The sequence below is a fragment of the Anser brachyrhynchus genome (assembly GCF_964034855.1).
Source record: "Anser brachyrhynchus genome assembly, chromosome: 2".
In the NCBI taxonomy this organism is placed as follows: domain Eukaryota; kingdom Metazoa; phylum Chordata; class Aves; order Anseriformes; family Anatidae; genus Anser; species Anser brachyrhynchus.
Genome location: NC_137695.1, coordinates 91,209,195 through 91,231,562, shown reverse-complemented (window position 1 = coordinate 91,231,562; position 22,368 = coordinate 91,209,195). Strand labels below are relative to the sequence as shown.

The window sequence follows — 22,368 nt, the reverse complement described above, 5'->3', positions numbered from 1 at the left end:
ACACTTTTCTCACACAAATAACCTTCATAGTTTTGATTATGACATTAGTAGGATTATTTATGTCAGAGAGAAGCAAGGTTGGCATAGGAACTTAGGAATCACACTGACATAGCAAAACATTGTAAAATGGCAATAAAAAGGCCATTTAAGTTCTCTCGGTATGTCTATTCTGTAGTACAGAAAAGGGTCAGTAAATTGAACAAGCAGCTTTTACAAAGATGCAACCAGCAGGACCTTTTAGAGATTCCAGGCCTAACTTAAATGAATAACCATGTCAAAAAGAAGGTACTGGAAATAAGCAGAGTCCACGAAGAATGCCAAAAGTACCATCCACAAAGAATGCTAAAAGTACCGTCCACAAACTAAAACCAGCTGAGAGGTCAGGAAGTACAAAGATAAAGTTTGAACTGTCAAGAACCCAAGTGAGTTAGGTCTGGCAAAGTATATGAAACAAATAGTAAAAGGCTCTTCAGCAACACAAATTAAAAAGACAAGGAAAAATGCTGGGCCACTGTGGAGGAAGGATGGAGCAGAAATTAAAGACAAGGTAAGGAAAGGCACTGAATAAGCATTTTGCCATAGTTTTCAATAGGAAGGATCAAGTTGTGTTTAAAGACAAAAATGGCATGAACAAGAAGAATGTGGGTGTGCAAATAGAAACTACCACAGATAACATGAAAACTTAAAAACAAATGCATCAAGTTTGAAGTCTGGTTAACTGCTGTCTCCAAGTTCTAAAAAATTCTGACACGTAGTACTGATCCACTGGCAAGTATTTTTAATAGCACCATCAAGTTGGGATTGAAGCTAAAAAAATGGAAATAAAATGTCTCTACATTAAAAAAGAACTCATGAGAAAAATAAGGCAAGGCGGCAGTTGGGAAATGACAAACTATTTCATTTGACCTCATTAGTATGAAAGGCCTTAAAACACATTTTGAGGGAAACAATACATAAAGACAGAGATAAATGAAAAATGGGATAAAATGCAACAGAAATTTACCAAAGGGACACCAAAGAAACTAGCCATGTTGTTTTCTTAGATGAGGTAAATGATTTTCTAAATATAGGCAGTGTAATAGATCTCATCCTTCAGAACTTTAGGAATGCATTTGACACAGTATTATACATTATTAAGGAATTTGAGGACTAAGGAAGAGACTTACTTGGTGGTTAAAAAACAGCTAAAGGAGAAGAAAATACAGGTAAGTGATATTAAAAAGGGTTTTATAGAGTCCATTAAGCAAGGATCTAGCAGTGAGGGTCTTTGGGATTCATTTTGGGGCTTCTCTGATGCCCTTTCACAGCTCTTGACCATCATGATCCAGGTACTCTTGTACCTGGCTACTCTTCTGCTGTCAATGCAGAAAAGCAGTGAAACTACACAAACAGAGCTGCTTGAAGATGAGAGCCATAGAAAGGGGGTCACATGCAGAAAGTTCAAAGGTAAGTGAGGAGATACCAGGGCAGAGCCAAATGAGGACTGCAGTTGCCAGTGAGATTAAATGGGTAACTTTGATGCTTCAGTGAAAAAGGCAAGTGGGCCTCTACGACATGAGGAGGGAGATTTCCAGAAGTACCTAGGTAACATCAGTGATAATGTCCAAAGCATGGTCATACCTCACCTGGAATCCTATACACATTCAAGAAAGATGAGTTCAGATGGGGAAAGGTGCAGAAGAGAGCTTCTAAAATGAGTGAGCAAAGGGACGTGTCATATAAGAGCTATTGTTTTCCAGAGCCTTTCCAGCCCAGCCATCATAGGCTCACCCCTCAGCACCAAGGAGCTCTATCCAGCAGCTGTCACCAGCTTTGTAGTCAGCTGGGGGGAAAGGGGTGAATATTCCTCATACGAGGAGAGGCTGAGGGAGCTGGGAATGTTCAGCGTGGATAGGAGAAGGCTCAGGGGGATCTGATCAAACCATTTGGGCACAAACTAAAACACAGGAAGTCCCATCTGAACATCAGGCAGCACTTCTGTACTGCGAGGGTGACAGAGCACTGGCACAGGTTGCACAGGAAGGTTGTAGACTCTCCTTCCCTAGAGATCTTCAAAACCCACCTGGACACAATCCTGGGTAAATGTACTCTAGGGGACCCTGCTCGAGCAGGGAGGTTGGACTTGATGATCTCCAGAGGTCCCTTCCAACCTCAGCTATTCAGTGTGATTCTGAGGTCCTCCATCCAAACATGCTAACAGAGCTAAGCTGTTTAGTCTTGCAATACAAGAACTAAGTAAGGATATAATTGCTGCCTAGGAATGCCTTGAGGAGGAGACCTCCAGGTGGGATAAGTGCTGTTTAATTTAAAGAGAAGCAATAGAATGAGAAGAAAAAGAAAAAAAAAAAAGAAAAAAAAGAAAAAAAGATAGAGAGAGGGAAAAAAAAAAAGCAGTATACACACCACAAATTCATTTAGGCTGTAAAGAATGGACCTAGCAATATGGCTATGACTTGCTCCAACACCCTCCAAGCTGGAAGAGTTAGGGCAAAATTACAGCCTTCAAGCTGAAACCTGATATGCAGTTGGAAGTATCACATTATATGATACCCTTTACAGCCGTCCAGAGGCATTGCTTATGTGCACAGGTCACAGAACATCCCTCAGCTCTTCCAGGCATAGTGTGGTGGTGATATTTTTTACTGCCTTGAGATGCTGTTGGTGTCATTTTGGGGGACATATCCAACAACATTTACTATTCCATTTTTCACGTACTGGCTTCATTACAAAATCCATGTAAAACTAATTATACAGATAAAGGCTTTTGCGATAATGCAGGCTACTTGTAAGTGCAAATAAATAAATTGAAGAATGTAGGGCCCAAGATTATTTGAACAGCTAGAGCTCACAAAAATTTAATCAACAGGAGTTTTAATTAAGAAAAATTAAGCCTTTTGTGAAATAATCCAGGGAAAACTGTGGAATTGTTTTAAAATTCTTACTAGATGCCCGAACAGAGTTTGTCAGATGGTCTTTCTGTGCTCTAAAGCTGAGAAATTTAACAGAAATAGTACATTGCCATATTTTCAGCTCTTGTAGAGATGTAACCCTCCTGAAGTCAGTAAAGATTTGGCACTTGGTAACAGCTGAGAGAATCTAGCCCAGAAATTCCTGTTTGCAGATGATGACTTTGCTGTATTATTCACTTTGTCTTGGCACAGTCAATCAACAGAGGAAGTGCAGCGGAAATAACAAAGCCTTTTTTCTGTTTGTTGATAACGTTTTTAGCACATTTAAGGAGAAATCTGAAGAACCACAGTAATTCCAGCACCTCAGAAAATACGTTGAGCACAGATAAAAGGACAGAGAAGACATCAGTACTTGCAAAATACAGAACAAAACCCTGGAAAATTTGTCCAAAAGGGGAATATGAACACTTAACCCTTAAAATGTTGCTTAACAAAGTATTCAAAAGAAGCTTCCCAGGACATAGTATCTATTTGAACCTATTTTAACACAAATTACTGGTTTTACATCAGAGATTAATCAGCATTCTGTATCCAAAATAATAGGTTCATGGGATCAGGCAGGACAACAGCATTTTACCAAATGGGATACCTTTGTATCCATCCTCACATTACCAGAGAGGCAACAACCTCCTAATTAGCGCATCTCCAACTTTAACCTTTTGTCTTGACTGCAATCTCTTAGATTAGTGGTGATATTCAGCCTCCTCAAAACTTCTTCTTTCAGAAATTGACTATTTCCATGGTAACAGCTGCCACTTTCATTCCACAAGCATCAAGAAAATGTGATTTCCCTCATATCACTGGGCAAGGCTGGGTGTGCAACTTTGGCCTTTGTCAATGCCCTTTCCAGACAAACCTGTTTATTCCAGAAGAGGAAACAGGTGCAAGCACAATTCAGGACATAGTTGTTGGCTGATCCATGAAGCAAGATTGGCAACAGTCTGAAAGGGAGCTGTCGGATGACCCACCTGCAATGTCAGTATGTTTTGCAGCTGCAAGAGGGAAGGACAAGCACATTCAACAGCAACCACCAGACTTAAATCAATATTTTCTAGTTTGGGCTTATTTTTCTTCCTTTCCTTTTTTCTTGTTTCTTTGGTGACTCCACAAACAGTACAAGACATCAGCTTAATATCCCCACAAGAATAGTTGAGAAACACTTAATGTAAATCAAGACTTCTCATTCAAAGAGCACTGAACTTAAGCCAAAAAGAACATCAGTTCACTGCTGAGAAGCTGACACAGCTTTAATGATCAGTGCCTTCATCTGCAACACTCACACGAGTTTATAACCAGAGCCATAATCTCAGCTGAAGTCAATTCTCAAAGTAGCATCAACTTCAGTGGGACCAGCAAACATTCACAACAAAGGCACTTTGTCTCCTGCTAGTACTGTTATTTTTTTCTGAAAATCTATCGAATTGAAGACCTTTTCCAGAAAACCCATCTGTTCCGTGTGAACTCACTTGGACACCCCTATATTCTTTGAAACTAAAGGTTTCCAAGTCAACCTGTCAGGATGAGAATGGATCAAGTGAGATTCATATCTACTTCTCCAGCAATCCACAGAAATAATGGAGTTTTACCTTAGCCACAAATGGAAGATGATGTCAGAAAATAGAGTCACAGCTTTCCAAAGTTAGTATTACATGTTCTGTTCCTTAAATAGGTCCTTAAAATATATTTTTGATTTCTTAATGAATTTTTTTGCACTCTTGTAAAGGACTGGCAGACAGCAAAGAGACTGAAAAATTAAATACAAATTCAGCAGCTTTTTATTTTGCTTAATTCCTTATTGATCTTTTCAGCACTAGACTTGGTTATTGCTTTCCTTTCCTCATGTGCATTTAATTTCAGGTGTACAAATGCCTGTTGTTAACTGGGCAACTGGAAAACTTGAACTCAGTTTGAGTCTGGGCCTACTGTCTTAAGCTGAAACTACTAAGTGTTTGAGGACAGAAAAGTGAATAATGAATGGCTGAGCTTGTGCAAACTACAAAAACACTTCCTCTGTTCATTCCAGCAGATTTAAGTTTGATTAGAAATGCACTCACATCTGATTGTCTCATATCTGAATGTTTATTGTGCTTTTACATCTTCAGATTTTGTTACTGTCATATGGTATCAAACCTAATACAAATGGTAAAAACATAGCTTCTCCCTCTGTAGCTAAAAAGGAAAATGCCACTAGTTAGAAATGAATAACAGGCTGTAAACACACTACAAACACTAAGCCAGCATATTTACATGAGTACCACAGAACCTGGATGCCATTCAGATTCAACACCTAATTCTGTAGCTGGATCGTAACCCATAAAGGGCCAAATTGAAACCGTCAGTTCTGGTCTCACATTGGGAAAGACTGGATTTGAGTTTGAGCTCAGCATCCTACGTTCATGTTTATTTTCACTTCAGCTCATGAAAAAAAAAAAAAAAGTGATTAAACCAGAATTGTTCATCCAGGAAAGATTTCAAAGGCTTGCCAAGTTCCAGACAATAGCCCATGGAAAAAACAAGTGCACAGATCTGCTGGCAGGAGGAGATGCCTCTATCCAGGCTCAACTTGCGTGTGTTCCTAGGGTGGCTGTCAAAAATGGAACACCCTTGGGAAGGGAAGGATGAGGGAATTGATTGCACTGTACCTGTGAATGTCATTGAATACCCCTCAGATCTACTGCAAAGGAACACCAAAGAAATTACAGCAGAATAATGGAAAAGAAGAAGTGATTGGCAAGAAGGATCACCAGAATGGCTGGCAACAACACAGCAAGAAAAGCTTTTTAAAGGGAAACTTCTGCACTGTAGCTGTTTGTCATCTCAAAAGCAGCGATCTGCTGATTCCGATACCACAGCTCAGCATTGCAATCATACTGCAGCCACCAGAATTGTTGAGGTATTAGTTCGATACTCCACAGCATTAGCGTGCACCCTGTTTGCTGCCATCCCATGCAGCCAGACCCAGCTTCCACCTAGGAGAGGGGAGTGAGTCCACCTGCACTGGCTCCTGGAGTCTGCAGAAGCACGGGAGGCAAGCAGTGCTCTTTCTCCACTTTCCTCAAGGGTTGTTCTTTCTGCCCACTGAAATGCCAGAGCAGAGCAGAGTTGCTGCACACGTAGAGGTTGTAAAGATCTGTGTATCCTTAGAAAGTTGAAGGACCAGATTGTGCCAAGGTGGAAAGTTTTCATACTGAAGAAGGATGGAGAGGAGGGAATACTTCTAACACACGCCCCATAAATCTCACCTTTTGCTCAGAAATGTTAACAGGATTGTCCTATTACTGTCATTACTACATTTTGTTGTTGGTGGTGGTGGTATCAGTAAGATGGTCGATTCAAATGGTGCTGCTTTGTCTTTGCACTGCTTGTGTCTCCAGCCTTCAGCAAGCAGTGCACAACTGGCCCTTCCTGCCCCGTGCCAGGGAGACATAAACAGCACAGCATCTCCGCCTTGCTGTCTGAGTTTTGAGCTTTTCTGTAAGCTTTTTGCTATATATCAATGGAACTCAGCCCACACCAATTGGTGAGCTAATTGCTGACAGAGCAGATGGTAAGATAGGCCTGAAAAAATATTTGGTATTTTTTTATCATGTGAGGGAAATATAGGAGAGAAAGGATGCGTGTGTGTGTGTGTGTGTTTTTTCCACTTCCTGAGGGCTGTAACAAAAGTTAAATGTAGTTTTTTATGATCAGTGGAGTTTGAGGAACAATTATCCAGCTCCAGTGAGTGCATACCTTACATCGGGCTCTCATTTCCTCCTCGGTGGCTCTGTCTGTCTCCTGGGCATGTCATGTGCTGGGGGTTCACAGACTGCCAGCTCAATCTGCTCCAGGCACCAGTGTTCAGAGGGAAGCACTGTGAAGCAATTCAAGATACCAAAAGCAGGAGCAAACTCATAAGGTAGTCATGATACAGATGTAACCTTTGTTTTTATATTTGATGCAGTTATCTTGGAGGGATGCTAGCACAGTAATGCCCTCTGTGGAAGAATATTGCTCAGCACTAACTTTCCAGTGGCGGCTGCCATAAATATTCAAACAGAGCTATAAACAGCACGGCACTATAAAAAGCAGCAACAGTGGCCTGTGTGAGGATCAGACCTGCAAACGTGATGCTCCAGAAGAGATACTCCATAGCAGCTACTCGGGCAGAGGGCTTCACATTTGGAGAAGGAGGCAGGAGAGCTCGCCAGCTGGCGTTCCAGCAGTCAGCACGCTTAGCTGCTGGCCAGCACTTTCAAAGTTGCACTTTGTACCCCTCGCTTCACAAAGGTCGCACGAGCAAACTGTTGGGGCTTAATAGATCCAAGATGCATTTGGCTCTCATTCCAAGGCTCTTTCTCTGATTTTAATAACAATGACAACGGAACAAACATCACAATAGCTACACAGAAAGGGGGATGCACAAATGTGCAACACTTGACATATGGAAGGAATTTGAAGCCATTCAGACTACTCACATTTTCATGGGAATGCTGCAGATATTGACAACAGAAAGAAAAACATAAAGTGGGAGCAAGAAGCTTATGTCCTGACATGCTAATGTGTATTGTTAGAGAGGAAAGTAAACTGCAATGTTAGCTATGCTGAGCATTTTCAAAAGTTGTGTTTATTTTTGTGTTTCCTTTCAAAAATAACGTTTTAATGAATATGCTGCATGCTGGGTCTGTGGCACTGGTAGTGTGTCCATCACCGTGGTACCTGGGCACTCCAATAAATGAATGATTAATCAGCAGAGCAAATGAAACAAGCAGAGAGCCACCAGGCACTGTGACAAGCTCTTTATGGACCTGCCAGTATATCTCTGTCTGGACCTTTACCCCTCTGGGCTTTTCACCGTCCTATCTTTCCCCCACGCTCTCATGATAAGCAGCTCTTTTCTCCAAACAGTGCTAAGGGATACAGAGATCTCAGAGCGGCTTGGGAGGAAGGGTGGGACTAGTAAAACAAATATTTACATCAGGAAAACATTTCTTAAGGACACAGTAAGAAAAAAATAGTTTCTTTTGCACAAACTAAGCCCATAATGAATCGACAAAATTTGTTATGCCTACCATGCCATCAGCATGGCCACTTTAAAATGACTTTTCCAAAGAGGGAAAACAAATCTTTCCCTCGCTGAGGGCCTAAATGACCTTTAGGAAGACTGATGCAGGCCATATGTGAGCACTGCTGTTAACATTGTCCAATAATAATGAAAAGAACATATAAAAACATGTGGCTATGAGCCTTCTGAAAAAAATAAAATCTGGAGGTTGCATCAGCCCCTCCTCATGCTTCAAACAAGTGGTAAGTGAATGACAATTTTGATGTTGGCTTTTGTTTAACAGATGTGCATGCAACTACTTTGAGCTTTGTCTGACTTGGGATGCTGAGGCAGAGACCTCTGGGGCATTAGACAAAATGATGCTATTGAATCATCTGCCCCTTGCTGTTCTGCTTTCTGTGCAAACTCTCTGAGGAGCACAGGCTTGCATACAGGCCACCTTCAGAAAGGCCAGCTCCCTTCAGCACTGGAGGACTTAGCAGCTACAATACAGACCTCACTGAAGATGTTTTCTGTTTTCTGTGACCAGTCAGGACACTAATTCTGCAGTCTGATTAAATTACTATCATGTGGAGCTTTTCCTCCTTACTACAGCTGCTTCAGGCTTATGAATCATAGAATCATTTAGGTTGGAAAAGACCTCTAAAATCAAGTCCAGTCCTTAACCTAGCACTGCCAAGTCCACCGCTGAACCATGTCCCTAAGCATCCTCCCCATTTCAGTTTTTCCTTCAAAAGAGGAACAAGTTTTGGTGGCAATGTCACATTAATAGCAATGAAGACTTGCGAGCTCTTTTCCCAATGCAGATAAAATGTGCCTCAGCAACAGTTTTGAAGGAAACAAGGAGCACTGCACCACCCACCCACATTCAGCTGTGAAACTCTGGGTTTAAGTTCTCTCCGAGCATCAGTCTGATTCTCTCTGTTACCTCCCTTGTGTCTAAATTATATCCATCACTGTCACCTCTAAAGAGTCAGATTTTCTGCGTATTTACCGGCTTTATGATCGAAGCTGATGGAAGATATGTTTGTCTAGATTTTGTAAATGGTTTTGAAGATCTGTCCCAGCTAGGATGATGAATCAAGAATATCAGCTGGGCAAACAGTTTAATTTTGAATGAATTCAGCCAAAACGAATTACTGAAAAACTGATAGAAATCTTTCAAGTTCAGATTATTTCACGTACTTCAGCAGTAAATATTCCATCCCTTCTTGCCATCTGACTCACCAAGAATAAAACCGGAAGAATCAGCACTGAAGGCAGCTTCTCAGATATACAACCAACTTTGGATACTACAAATAGGTGTGAGAAGCCACTTTTCTTTTGCAGCAGGGAGTACAGCCTTCAAACTGTTTATCCCTCAACTGACTACATTTCTGCATAATAGCAATTCTGTTAAGCAGCCTAAACATGAGAGTTTTCTGACAAAACCCACAAGTGCCTAGACCAGCATCTGCAAATAACTATCCCATGGCACAGTTATCTATGGGAAGTACCTGGGTTATGTTCTCTTTGCTCCATCAATATTTAGGGAAAATATTTTCAAATACTTTGTGGGCTGTGGGTGTTTTTGTTTGTTTGTTTGTTTGTTTGTTTGTTTCTCCCAGATACTTTGTAGTCAGGAAGAATCAAAAATAACAGCATGAGTGTTGAAAATTACAGGTTAAGGACGGAAACCTCTAGAGGCCAGCCTCCTGCTCAACCCTGTGCCACCTTAGAACAGGTCGCTCAGAATTAAAAGGAAAAGAATTCAAAGCAAAAAGAAATTAAAAAATGAAGACTTCCCTAATTCCCCTTCGGCACCAGAAAGGAAAAAAAAAAAAAAGAAAAAAAAGGAAAAAAAAGAAAAAAAAAAAGAAAAAAAAAGAAGAAGGAGAGGCACCTTTTCCTGAAACATATGACCAATATGGAAAAAGTCTACAGCCGCCCCCTTCGGTTGACCTAGTTCCCTATCTGTCTTGATGCAGGTAGCATTTAGCCCAGTGTGTGGCGAACTCCAGCTCAGTTGCCAGCACTGCTCTGCCACACTCGAGGCCAGAAAAGGCCAGGAATGCTGCATGTTCTGCTCCAGTGACAGAGAAAATGCTCCATATCGTTCACGAGCAGCCCCCTCCGAGTTAATTAAGGAAGGGAGCCCAGAGCTGCTGAAGAGGGTACATCCAGCTCTCAGCTGGGAAAGCAAGGCCTCTAGGGCAAGGGCTGGACTGCACAGCAAAGAACAGGGTGGGGGAATCTTATGAGATCTGAGTGAAACCCAGATGACTCATCAGAAAGTAAAATGTTCCTATTTTGGCAAAAGGCTGAAATAGCAGCTCCGGGTTGTGCTGCATGCAGCACAGCAATAGATGACCCCGAGTGCCTGGGACAAACTCCTGTGCACGGTGATGTTGCTAACAGTAGGGACTATTTCACATCTCATTAACCAAACAGGTTTACATGACAATTAACACATTTACTAGCAGCACCTTTTTTTGCAAGCGGAACTTGGGCTTGAGATTTCAACATTTTTAGACAACTGTTTTGTGAGTGAAGATGAAGAAATAATTTCTTCTGACTCAAGGTTACAAGGACTTACGTCCAGAACAGGCACAGGAGCATCTTTGTCAACATCCTGAAGGACACTGCCTCCAGACCTTTGGCATCCACGGACTTTCCCATAACTTATATACAAGGGGGGGACACCTCGTACATCTGCAGCTCACCATTCAAAGCCTAGCCCTTCGCATCGGCAAGGTGCCAGTTCTGCCATTTCATGAGCTGACCATAGAGAGGCCAAACGTACCGAAGTCACACAAAAAGTAGTCGGTCCCATTTCTCAGCGGCTCCCCACTACAAGAGTCCCTTTGATCAGATGTGTTGTGATAGGAGCCAAGAGAAAACTCCTCAGCAAACAACAGCAAGCAGTCACGTTAATTTCACTGAAAGTAGGTATCAGCTATAAGAGAATGTTTATTGTCCCAGAGCTTCACATTTTAGATCAAGAACTAATCACTCCCACCAGATACAGCTTTAAAGAGGTATTAGTACGTAAGTGAGGATTTCCTCAAACTGCAGTTACCTTTCTCTCTGGGGTTTTTGTTTAAGACCATCTGTTAAGATTTCCATCTTTTGGGGGAATAGATATGCAGCTATACAATAAAACCTAGTATACTGGATAAAAAAATAAAGAAAGAAAAAATTGGAGACTGGAACTGGAACTTGTAGGTTTCAAGATCAGGGGGATTCTGACATTCATCGAGTCCTTTCCCTGTCAGATGGATGATGCCAACCCATGGCAAATAGTGACAAGCTCTATATATGTTATCTTTCACCTCCCTCAGGCACATGTTGCAAGGAAGCTGTGTTCTAAACAATGAATAAACAAACAATCATCACAGTAATCTTCTACACGTTTTGGCACACAAAGCACAGACAAATCACTGTGCCATTTCATTACCTATCACACCACTTACAAAATAAATCCTGGCTCATGAAGAACAGTAGATAGCATTTCCTTTAATTAGCTTTTTGAAGCTGATAGTAATTTTTAGAATATGATTTATCCCTCTTATTTATCAGCCTGCCTTGTTTCAGATGGGTACTGTCTGACTGACCTCTAGATACCCTTGCACTTGCTCTGTGATATCCCCAGAATGTCAATGTTCAGTTCTTCATCTTTCATTTCCCAAATGTTTCTTATTGGTCACTTCTGGTATCAGTGGCAGCTGAAGTGGAAGTTTATCCTCTGATAATCTGTACTGCTTTAATGGCTCCTAGCATCCTGAGGATATTTTCCAAGTGTTATGGTGACACCAGCTGAGATCTTGGCAATAGAAAAGTGTTTTGTATGCTTATTTCCTAACTTAGTCTCTCTCTTCTTTTTTTTCTTCTTTTTTTTTTCCCCCTGCTTTCCAAACCCTGTCAGCCCATTTATTTCTGTGGCTTAACTCTTTCTGCTATTGTTAGAGTCATTGTTACCAGTTCTCAGTATCTTTCTGATAATAAAGCCTTTGGAAAATCTGAGGGTGTTCTCACCATGCATCTGAGATCTCTTAGTAAATTTCTCCAAATCTCTGAGTCACATTTTTCCAAAAGCTTAGCAAAAATCCCCTCTAAAAGGAACAACAGTAGCCTCATATTCTTTATACATTTCCCCATAAACTAAAGTCCCAAAGACAGTGAAACGATGAGCATGTTTCAAACAGTGCTAATACAAAATATTGCACATAAAACAATCACCAGTTTTAGCTCATCTCCAAAATAACGTATACTTAGAAGTGCTTATCCCTGTAGCATCACTAGCTGTTTTTCCCAAGATAAAATTAGTCGTGCACCAGCATGCCTGAAAAAAGCAAAATTCCCTCATAATTTCAATCACTCTGTTTCCTCCTGACTTTGATACAGCTGACTGAACACCTATGATCTCACTCGGAAGAGAAGCTGAGTTTGCTCACCTCGGTCACCTGCAGGATCTTTGAAATGCCTCCTCTTCTGTTCCTTCCAAAGGGTGCTTTCCTGCATCTCCCCGTCCATTCCGGAGTGCGCCGAGCGTGCAGTCATCAGTAAGTTCTGGCTAAGTTATCCTATGTAACTCTGAAGAAAAAAGGAGAGACTCGGAGAGATGCTAAAGAAGGTCTCCTTTCCTCTCTCTGAAAACGTTGTTTTCCCGGTGGTCTGTCACAGTCAGGTCTTCAGTAGTAAACTGAACAATCTACCCTCCTGGCTCTTCTTTTCTTCTTTTTCTTTCCTTTTTTTTTTTTTCCCCTTTTTTTTTTCTTTTTTTTTTTGTAAACACATAATCAGTGCTTCAAACCCTGTAGGTATCACAAACCGTATTTCTCTATTGCCCTCTGCTGACTGCTAGCTACCACCACCTTCTGGGACGGTCTGCAAGCAGCAGATCCGCGCTACGCTCTTCTCACCGCCCTCCCTCGAATCAATAATGATGCACGATGCCCAAAAGTCGACACAAATCATCCTGGTTTTCCCTCTGTTACAAAACACCAGGCAAGATTTACAGCTTGTTGGTCAGCCGTGGTAACTACAAAACATCGAATATGAGCAGAAGCAGGAAGCAGTTAGTAACTTGGGTCTGCTAATGTGCTTTGTGTGAGCAGAAACCAGGAAAACGCAGAGACAAATGTGTTCTGCCTTGAAATGCAGGTGAATTTATCCCCCCCGATGCCACAAACACGGTAGCAGGGAGCTGAGCATCAACTGATTTTAAGGATCTGGTCCTGGCAGCACTGCGTGTGCAGAAATACGGGCATTTGATGGGAGTTCTGCAGGAGACCCGGAGAGAGCCCGGAATTGCAGGCCAAGGCTTGGTGGTCATTTTCCCCTCTGCTTCCAGAGTTTTATTTGTGTAGCACCACACCTAACATGCGGAGCAGTTTCTGTCTCTTGAGGCATGTAATGGGACAAGAAACACTATACCTGAAAGGCACTGGGAGGTGCTGTTTGCACTGCTTTTACGATATGATCTATAATACAAAGAGAAAACAGTGGAAAAAGTGAACTAGTGGAAAAAGGGGAACGGCCGAACCTAGTTGCAGGAGCAGAAGAATAAAATTTATGTGTGTTTCAGAGAGACTGGAAGAGACTGAGGGGAAAAAAAATCAGGGATAAGAAGAGGGTAAAAGCAGGCTGAGGAGAAGGAAAAGAAAGAAAAATGCATCCTTTGCATTGTATCAGTCAGTGCTTTATGACACATTACAGCAGAGCCCCCCGGAATATCTCCCTGCCGCTGGGCAGCACAGCACGACATGTCCTCCCTGTTCCTTCTCTGCAGCCGAGTCCCTCCAGGCCAGGCAGACTTGTGTGGGTTTAGTCGCTAAAAATTATAAATTATGGAAAGGACACACGTCGTTCGCCACAAAGCTATTGATTGATGGACACTGGTTGTGTTTGAAACAGACATTACGAGGCACCCCTGCTCTGTGACTCAGGAAGGCGGGCTTCACGCAAAAACTATCACCAACAAAGTCTGCAACCCCATGACAAGAAAATGCAGCATTGAAGAGCCCATTGAAAAATGTGTTTAAATTCAAAAATAAAGCCAGCAGAAGCTCTAATTGTAGCCATTATGAACATTTTATTAACGACTTCAGAGTTACTGACTGTACCATCAAGGTCTCCTGTTAAAGAAAGCCCAGAAATTCATTTCTTTTCCACTTCTAAAGCCCTCATCTCCTCTGTGTTAGAAAATAAGAAATAATTATATTTATTCAGATTCCTTAATAGAATATTGAAGCCTGCTCAGATGAATACCTCTCCTAAATGAACACCATTACCAACAGATCAAAGCAGAAGAACGTCTAGCAAATGAATGGGGCCGAGGGAATTAATAAAACACACATCAAACGATGAAAAGCCGAGTTGTTTTTATTTTTATTTTTTTATTTTTAATAGGAGCACATTTGCGGAGTGATAAGGCCAAGTACACCGTTGCTAAAATCTGGACGGGTGCATCGTATGGGCGCTTCCGAACATTAAGTGGGGTCCTTGGTTGAAATCATATCTTCCAGGTGGCAACAACTGGCAGAACATATATATATATATATATATTATTTCCCTTCAGGTAAAGTTCCGTTTCCCACAGAGGAACTCTGAGGCGCCAAGGCGCGGGCGGCTGCCCCCGCCGCCTCCCCTCAGCGGCCCCAATGGCCGCCGCTGCCCCAGCGGCTCTCGGGGCGGCTGCCGCCCAGCCGTGCCGACACCCCGGCGGCAACGGGGCCGCCCCGCCGCCGGTGTCCCGGGACTCAGCGCCGAGGGAGAGGCACCGGGTCCCGTCAGAGCCCGGAACCATGGCGCTGAGCGCGGGGAGCCACCCCCTGCGCACACACTCACACAGAGAGGCAGGCACAGCCCTTCCGGCGGGGCGGGCGCTGATCGCCATGGGGCCGCACGGGCGCTTCTTGGAGGAGGCGGCCAGGGAGATGGCGGCCGCCTGCCCGGGACAGGCGCGGTTCCTGCTGTGAGCGGGGACACGGGAGGGACGGCCTGGGTCGGGGGGGGGGAACGAAGGGAGGAGGGCAGAGAGAAGGGGGAAGGAATGGGGCGGGGGGCTCCGCCCGCGGTGACTTAGTGCCCCTCTGTTTTCTCTCCCCCTGCAGGTGGACGCTGGCCAGGCGCCGAGGCGAGTGAGGAGAGCCCGGGGCAGGGCGCCCGGCGTGGTGTTGTGGCTGCATCTGAACCACACGAGTCAAAACATTGATAATGCTAACGTAGAACCATCCTTTGTAACGCTTATCTATAGCTTATGGTTACTTAAGTTTTACTCTTTCGCCTATACATCGTTATTTCATCTAAGTTTTACTCTTTTGCCCGTAGATCATGATTATTGAAATTTTACTCTCTATTAACCCATAGATGATGAATTTGGGAAAGAGAGGATATGTCCTCACTGCTTCCAGTTCCTGCTTCCCGTTAGCCGCCGGGTGCGTCTCAAGCCAAAGATGAAGGTGACTCCGCAGATAGAGAAGGTTCTCAAGCGAGAGGCAAAGAGTTACAAGCTCAACATGAGACAGACAAAGCTTTTGAAAAAGTACAGGGACTCCAAAAGTGTTCTGGTAAGGGTATTCACTTTGGACTGCCAAATATTAGATGTTTCCCTGAAGCCTTTCATTGTCATAAAAAAAAAAAAAAAAGGATACAGCAATCTTGCTTTTAGAAGTGGAGCTCACTCCTGCATGTTTCTTTTTTTCATGAGAATATAGTTCTTTTTTCCTTTTGCTATAACTTTTACTTACATTTACAATCAAAAATTTTAGAATCTACCTTCTGCAATAAAGAGATGAAGAGTGCAATTTCAAGAACAGACATCTTTTATTTTTGCCTCTCTCCCACCTTCCTCCGCCTCTCCACCCCCGCCAAAAAAAAACCTTCACGTCAGAGGAAACAGCTCCGCTCTTACTGTGATCTGTTTAGCACCAATCTGGGTAAACTGCAGATGTCTGAGATCTTGCTGAAAATTAAGTCATTTCTTCCTGCCAGGAAGCTCCAGCATTTCCACTGTCAACTACTGTATCATTTGCATAGCTTTGCAAAAGTGGCAGGAGTGGCAGATTTTTGCCTGCCTTTTTTTTTTTTCCTATTTATATGAACGTGGTAAAACCACAGGCAACTCTATTACATGTAAAGCTTTAATGCAATAGTGTAGATCCTAATAATCCATCTGAGTTTGTAGAAATCCATTGCTAAGAATCCCCCAAAATATACCTAAGAAAAACGTTCCATTGACTGAAGTCAGGCTGTTTTTGCCAGTGTGCCTAGCTTCATGTTTACTGCCTTTGTTTCAGCTCTGAAGAAGGGCTTGAGTGACTGATGGATTGTCAAGGTTTTTTTTTTTTTTTCTTTTTAGTTTTACTAGCCATCTAAAAAAGTTTTTGCTCAATGCACAAGTTTTTCTTCATTTACCTCAGCAGACCATCATGACTACAACAGGTTATTGTTACCTTCTGAACACATTGAATTTTTTATGTTTGGCTGAGTATTATTGTTTATAGGTCTTTCAAAACTAAACCACTTCTGAAATTTAAACAAGCTAATGTTGCTCTTGAGGCTTTAGTTCTTTTTTCCTAGAATTACTGAAGAATATAAGATTTAATGCTGTGAAGAACAATAGCATATGTTTAATCTAGTGTTGCAAAGGCATGCAGTACTATTAAAACAGGTTCGGTAAATGGATGTCTTAAAAGTGAGACAACACTGTACTGTGCCCAGTAGTTCCTGGTACTCTTGGCATTTTCTCAGATGAGAGCCTGCACATTTGGGAGGTAAAATTTGCTCAACCAAAAATTAATAAGGAGTCAGTAACACAAACTAAGCAAATACTGTAGATGTTATCAGACCTCAGGGGAAAAAAGAAAAAAGGCACTCCAGATGAGCATTCAAGGCATTACCCTTTCCAAATTCTGGATCATAAATGACCAGCAAAAAAGAGCAAGATAAAGGCTATCTGGGAAGCTGGATGCTTTGCTTTATTTTTCTGCTGTAGTATCACAAACGTTTAGTGTGCATTAAGAACTGTCTCTTTTGACGACTGGTGAACAGTATCCTGGAGAATTATGACGGGCACTTAGTTTTGTAGCTAGAGAGATTCTTAGGATGTGTTGTGCATTTATATGAGTCATTTAAGATTCAGTTTAAAATAGGGCCAGTTTAAACTCTGGATAATACTCTAATCTTGGGATGTAGTTACAGTTTGCTGCACTTGTGTTCTGTTCAGTTCTGTTTGCATTTGTGCTGTGGATTATGATTTAAATATTTCTGGTATTAAGTATTTAAAATACTGGCAGGAACTGTCAGCTTTCAAAATTAGCAATGTAGATCCCTGTAAGCTAATAAATGAGCTTTGTGAAAATGAGAATTCAAGTGTGGTTGAGAATTAAACTAAGGAACAGCAATATAGCAGGTGGTGCCTGTGATGCCTTTCTGGAGTGAACTGTGTATACAGTCCAGGGAGCGAAAACTAGCAGTGCACTGCTATGTTTACTCCACTGATTCCTGCATTGTAAAGCATTGACCTCCGTTTATATTCTGTGGAGTGCTAAATGGTCATGTGGTGCTGTGTTTTTTCCCTATCTGATTTTCAGAAGAGCTAAAAATACATCAATACCTGGGCCGCGTCAGTTAATGATCTCTCTCTCTTTTCGTTTGTTAGTCTGACAAAATAATGTCTAGACATAGTCAAAACACCTGAAAGCACTTCATTTAAGCAGTTTTAAATTGAACTCTTTCTAAGCACTCTGAATTTAGGTAAATCTATGCACTTTGAAATAAATGATGTGCTATAGATGTTTTCAAAACCCCTCGGACTTCTTTGTGACATTCTTCCGAGTATGCTTTTTAACCAGAAACATCATGTAACTATGTTTTTCAGTCAGTGTAATTGTGTGCCTCAAAACTTGTCTGACTGTATTATTCCCGTGTGTCTTAATAAGAGTAGTTGCCATGGCAGTAAGGGATATTAGGAGTATCTGACAGTCTCTGTGCCTCTCCCATGTTACCTGTTGTGCTTCACCTCTGTTACGTACTGTGCTGCTGGAGGTTCCCTGCAGACCAGTAAAGTAAACAGACAAGTAGAAGGTAGAACTTCCTCAGTATTGTAGTAAATATTTTAGTGCTATTAAAAAGCCCCTTCTTTGTTCACTAAGACTCGCTGTTACTAGTTATGGATGGGTATTTCTTGAGAGTTTGGCAATTTATATATTTATCTCAAGACTCTGAAAATTTGTAGTATAACTTCACTGGGGTTGGCGTATACTTTATGATTTTTAATCACTTTGTATGTCACATTTTTTAGCAAAATATGAATACCACTACTATATATTCACAAATACCATACATCCAGTTCAGGTGCTGTTTCATCTTCTGGTTTTGACAGGGTTGTTTTCTGTATTTCAATGAACTATATTAAAGGCAGGGTTAAGGGTCTCCTGAAATCAGTTGCTAGGACTGGAGTCATTTCTAGATAAATCCACGGGATGTGTTTGGCTTAAGAAGCCTGAAATAAAAACACTAGGTGTAAAGTAAATACTGCTTTTTAAAATCTCTGTGTTTCTCTTAGGCAAATATTTAACCCATATTAATAGAGAGTTTGGATAATTCTTGGAATAGAATGGTTTAGATAATTCTTACAATGGCTTTAAAAAATAAAAGGGGAAGGACTGATAGAGTGGTTGATAATTTCTTTATTCTCTCCATAGCTGATTACTTGCACCTCATGCAACAAAACAACAAGACGTTATGGTAAAAGCAGGGATTTTCTGGCTACCAAGGCACAAAATTCTGGCACTCCAACTATTAAATCTAGCCTGAGGACACCAGATGTAAAAACTCAGTCTGCAAAAAAAATGACACCTGTAAGCTGCAATAGGCTGGGATCCAAAGGGAACACTCCCTCATCTCTTCCCAGGTATCTGTTTCTCTCCTATTTAAAGAGGCACTGGACTGAGTAGAGCATAATGGATCTTGTTGGGAAGGGGAGGCGTGCTGATTGCAAATCAGTCACTTAATAAACTTGTAATTGATAACCAAGTGTTTTTCCTTAGTGGACTGGTTAAGGAGATCCATTTTGACTTCCCAGCTTTTAAAAGATTCCAATGAAATGTGACCGTGTGCCAAGAATGCACAATAATGTTTTTGTCATTAATGTGAAATATATAGCTTAAAATTTGCATAAAAAAATTATACTTCCAACTGCTCACCTGTATATGAAAACATACTATTTACATTTAAAATTTTTGCTTAAATTACATGTGTCCACTTTCATAGTTAGTTGATATTAATTACGATTTCTCGCCTTTAAGATATTTGAGTCTTTTGTTTTTCAGAACGCAAGCATCCAGACAGGTGACAACGAGTTCCGGTTCCAAGACTCCCCGAAACTCCAAGTTTCACTTTTCTAAGCTAAAACGGATGCTCAACCTAGAAGAAAAAGAGAAAAGCCAGAAGGCAGATTTGAAAACCTTCTTGACTTTACTTTAATTATTCACTGTTCCTAAGTAATAATGATTGCAGCAATAAGTACTGTTCTGATTTTGGTAAATAAACACAACTGGTGATTTCGTTAAAACTCAAGCTAACAGTGTGTACCTCGTGTAAGAGTAGACCATACATTTAAGAATCCAGCTCTCTAAGAAGACTGATTGTCCACAGGAGGGAAATGAGGAAATAATCTAATGTGCTTGGGAATCTGGAATGTGTCTTGCAGTCACTGGTGGCCCAAGAATTAAATTAGGATCTGTCCTTTGTGGAAGCTGATAATACTGGATTCATCCGTCGTCCAGTAGGACCAACAGATAAGTTGGCAGACCAGGAGTGGGGGCAGAATAGAGTTTAGTGTGGTTTCCTCCACTTGCCCCACTATTTCTAAGGTAACGTGTAACAACAGAATTCAGAAGATCTCAAAGATCTCAGCCCTATTTCCCAAATTTAAAACAAAGATGCTTTCACCAGCACCGTCTGCAGGTACAATATTTTCAAGGGTCTAATGTACTGTCCAGGAGTGTCACTGTCTTTTGACATGTATGGTAATTTAAGTGTATTACACAGCCTTTATGAAGGCTCCAGAATAACTTAACCTTGTAGACAGCACTCACATACAAAGAAAGATAAAACAGTTTATCACCAGATTAAGTATCTTCATTTTCTAATGAATGTTCCCTGTGATTTGGACTCATCCCAGGATAACACAGAGGGGAGATAGGACAGCAGAAAGTTGCTATTCAGGATTGGGTTTATGTTCTGCGTGTAGTCTGCAGTGAAAGGCCTGAAAATCACGCATATGGTTTCCCCTCTGAAAAGACAATCTACCAGTAAAAAACATTTACATTCTTGGCCTTAAAGCTCTGTGTCTTCCTTTTTTTAATTTTTTTTTCTTTTAATAAATAGCATATTCAGAGTATTTTAATAAGCATGTTCAGCTTCAGTGAGCACCATTTAGGAAACAGGACCAGCAAGTCGACAGACTTAAAAACAATTGGAGGCAGGAGAGAATAGTTCGTTGCAATGTCTGGCAAATGTGGCAAAGGCCAGCATGTAACCTTTTTGTATTTCCTATACACTCACACAACAGTTTTCAAAGGTTCACCAGTTGGTTTCTTACATACGTGTACAACCTAATCAAGTGTCATTCTTGGATCAAAATGTGAACCTTGGAGTTAAACCATTTTGATGTAGAACTTTGTATTAAGTCATCTGTTATTACTATGTTTATGATCTAGTCCTGTGTAAAAATACTGTCATCTTGTTGATGGAAAACTCTTATTACAAAAAAAATATTTGTAAAACAGATTTTAGAATAATTTTTTATATTTAAAGAGTGCACATTAGGTAATATACTGTTCTGCTTCCTGTGAGGCTCATGCCAAAACAGCTTGGATATCTATATGCTAGTGCAAGATGCACCAACGTAAATGTTTTAGGTCAAATCAGGAGTATAGTTTTGAAGCTTACCTCCCCAACTGCCCCTTTTTACTGTGCTTTTTATGCAACACTGAGTAGTCTCAGAGTATGTCAATGACATTTCATTTGGATAAAACAACAGATTATGGATAAAAGCGAAGTAGACATGCTCTATGAGCACAACTGATGTGGTCCAGCCACTAATGGGTTATCTGTCCATAAACCCACGAGTTAATCTGAAGTTCACATGTCCCAAAAAGGGTGTTGTGGATGGCAGGCACTGAGCTTCAGGTATTTTGTATGCCACATGTAACTCTGTTGCAATATGGTATTTGTTAATGCTCCAGACCACATCTTCTTCTGTGTAGACTGACAACAGGAGTTGTCAGAAAAGTTCAGATGCTTTCTTATAAAGGATCACTGTCGTAAGACATTACACTTATGTTACCATGGGGAAAAGTAAGGAATCAGTATGTGCCATTCCTTGTTTTACAAATATACTTCAAAATGCCAGGCAGAAATAGCTTTGATATTTTTTTATCACCTGAAAATGAATGTTACTTTTATGTTTTTCTTAAGCCTCTAAGAGTAAATATATATATATATATTTATTTATTTTCTGTGTCTGGACTACATGCATATGTGTGTGTGTTTATGTAAACACATAAACACATCAGCTGTGTATATATACATATATAGACACATATACATACATCTGATGCAGGCTTTGGAGTAGATTACGTTCCTGTACTTGACAAGACACTGAAGGCTTTGCTGGCTGCAACAGACTGTTACTGAGCCCCCCTGCCAAACACCTGCCATGCAGTGTTACTCATTTACATGTAAAGAGCTAGAACATCTCTCTTTGTCAAGAGGAAAAGGCACTGATACCAGTGAGACCAGAATTTTACCAAGATTTTGTAAAGCAAAACCAAGAAGTTTCACTATTAGGCACACGCCTCTGAGTACAAGTATTTAATTACGGATTTAGAGTTATTATTTCCCAGCTCATATAATTCTACTTATGCAATTATACTGCATTATCTTTGATACTAATAGGATGATAACACCACGCTGAAAATGTTACAAAAAGCAGCTTAATATAACCACCTCAGTGAAAGCTTATTTATTCTGAAACCACTTTAAGACATTTTCACATTTTTGTATATTGGGAACCTGAGACTGGAACAGTACAAACGGTACCTCACACCCAACCCTTCCTCCCTCCCAAAGCGACAAAAAACTTGTCCAAACCAGATGGTGAGATGGTATATCAGCAATATTTCTTTTTTTTTTTTTGAATTACAGCTTTAGAGATATGACCCAGACTTCTTAATGCACTGCTTCCTTATTGAAAAATTTCAGTTTATTGTACAAAATACAAATACAGAGAGTAACAAACTTCGAAATCACTATTGATCATTTCCTCAGCATCACCCTGTGATTTTGGTTTCCTCTTAGGTATAG

At 41.0% G+C, this 22,368-nt stretch overlaps 1 protein-coding gene and 1 long non-coding RNA gene across 2 annotated transcripts in view; one reads left to right on the top strand and one right to left on the bottom strand.

The window, feature by feature from the left end:
• The window catches only part of LOC308190107, a 74,075-nt gene extending 59,094 nt beyond the window's left edge, over nt 1–14,981 (bottom strand). Inside the window, exons 1-2 of the long non-coding RNA XR_013946895.1 lie at nt 14,842–14,981; nt 12,447–14,529 (exon numbers count right to left, since the gene is read on the bottom strand). This is a non-coding gene — a long non-coding RNA (uncharacterized lncRNA). The remainder of the gene's footprint in view (nt 1–12,446; nt 14,530–14,841) is intronic.
• RMP24 (ribonuclease MRP subunit p24) lies at nt 14,637–20,342 on the top strand. The gene is made up of 5 exons (XM_080581077.1): nt 14,637–14,968; nt 15,108–15,130; nt 15,364–15,563; nt 18,702–18,910; nt 19,329–20,342. Exons 1-5 carry the CDS (start codon nt 14,655–14,657, stop codon nt 19,480–19,482), a joined length of 900 nt encoding a protein of 299 aa, XP_080437203.1. The 5' UTR covers nt 14,637–14,654; the 3' UTR covers nt 19,483–20,342.
• The last annotated feature ends 2,026 nt before the right edge of the window (nt 20,343–22,368 follow it).

What these genes read in the sequence shown, in the direction of transcription:
- RMP24 (XM_080581077.1), top strand. Translation starts at nt 14,655, where the DNA reads ATGGCCGCCGCTGCCCCAGCGGCTCTCGGGGCGGCTGCCGCCCAGCCG. An exon ending in GACGCTGGCCAGGCGCCGAG is followed by an intron (nt 15,131 to 15,363) that starts GCGAGTGAGGAG and finishes ATTAACCCATAG; the next exon opens with ATGATGAATTTGGGAAAGAG. An exon ending in GGGACTCCAAAAGTGTTCTG is followed by an intron (nt 15,564 to 18,701) that starts GTAAGGGTATTC and finishes TTCTCTCCATAG; the next exon opens with CTGATTACTTGCACCTCATG.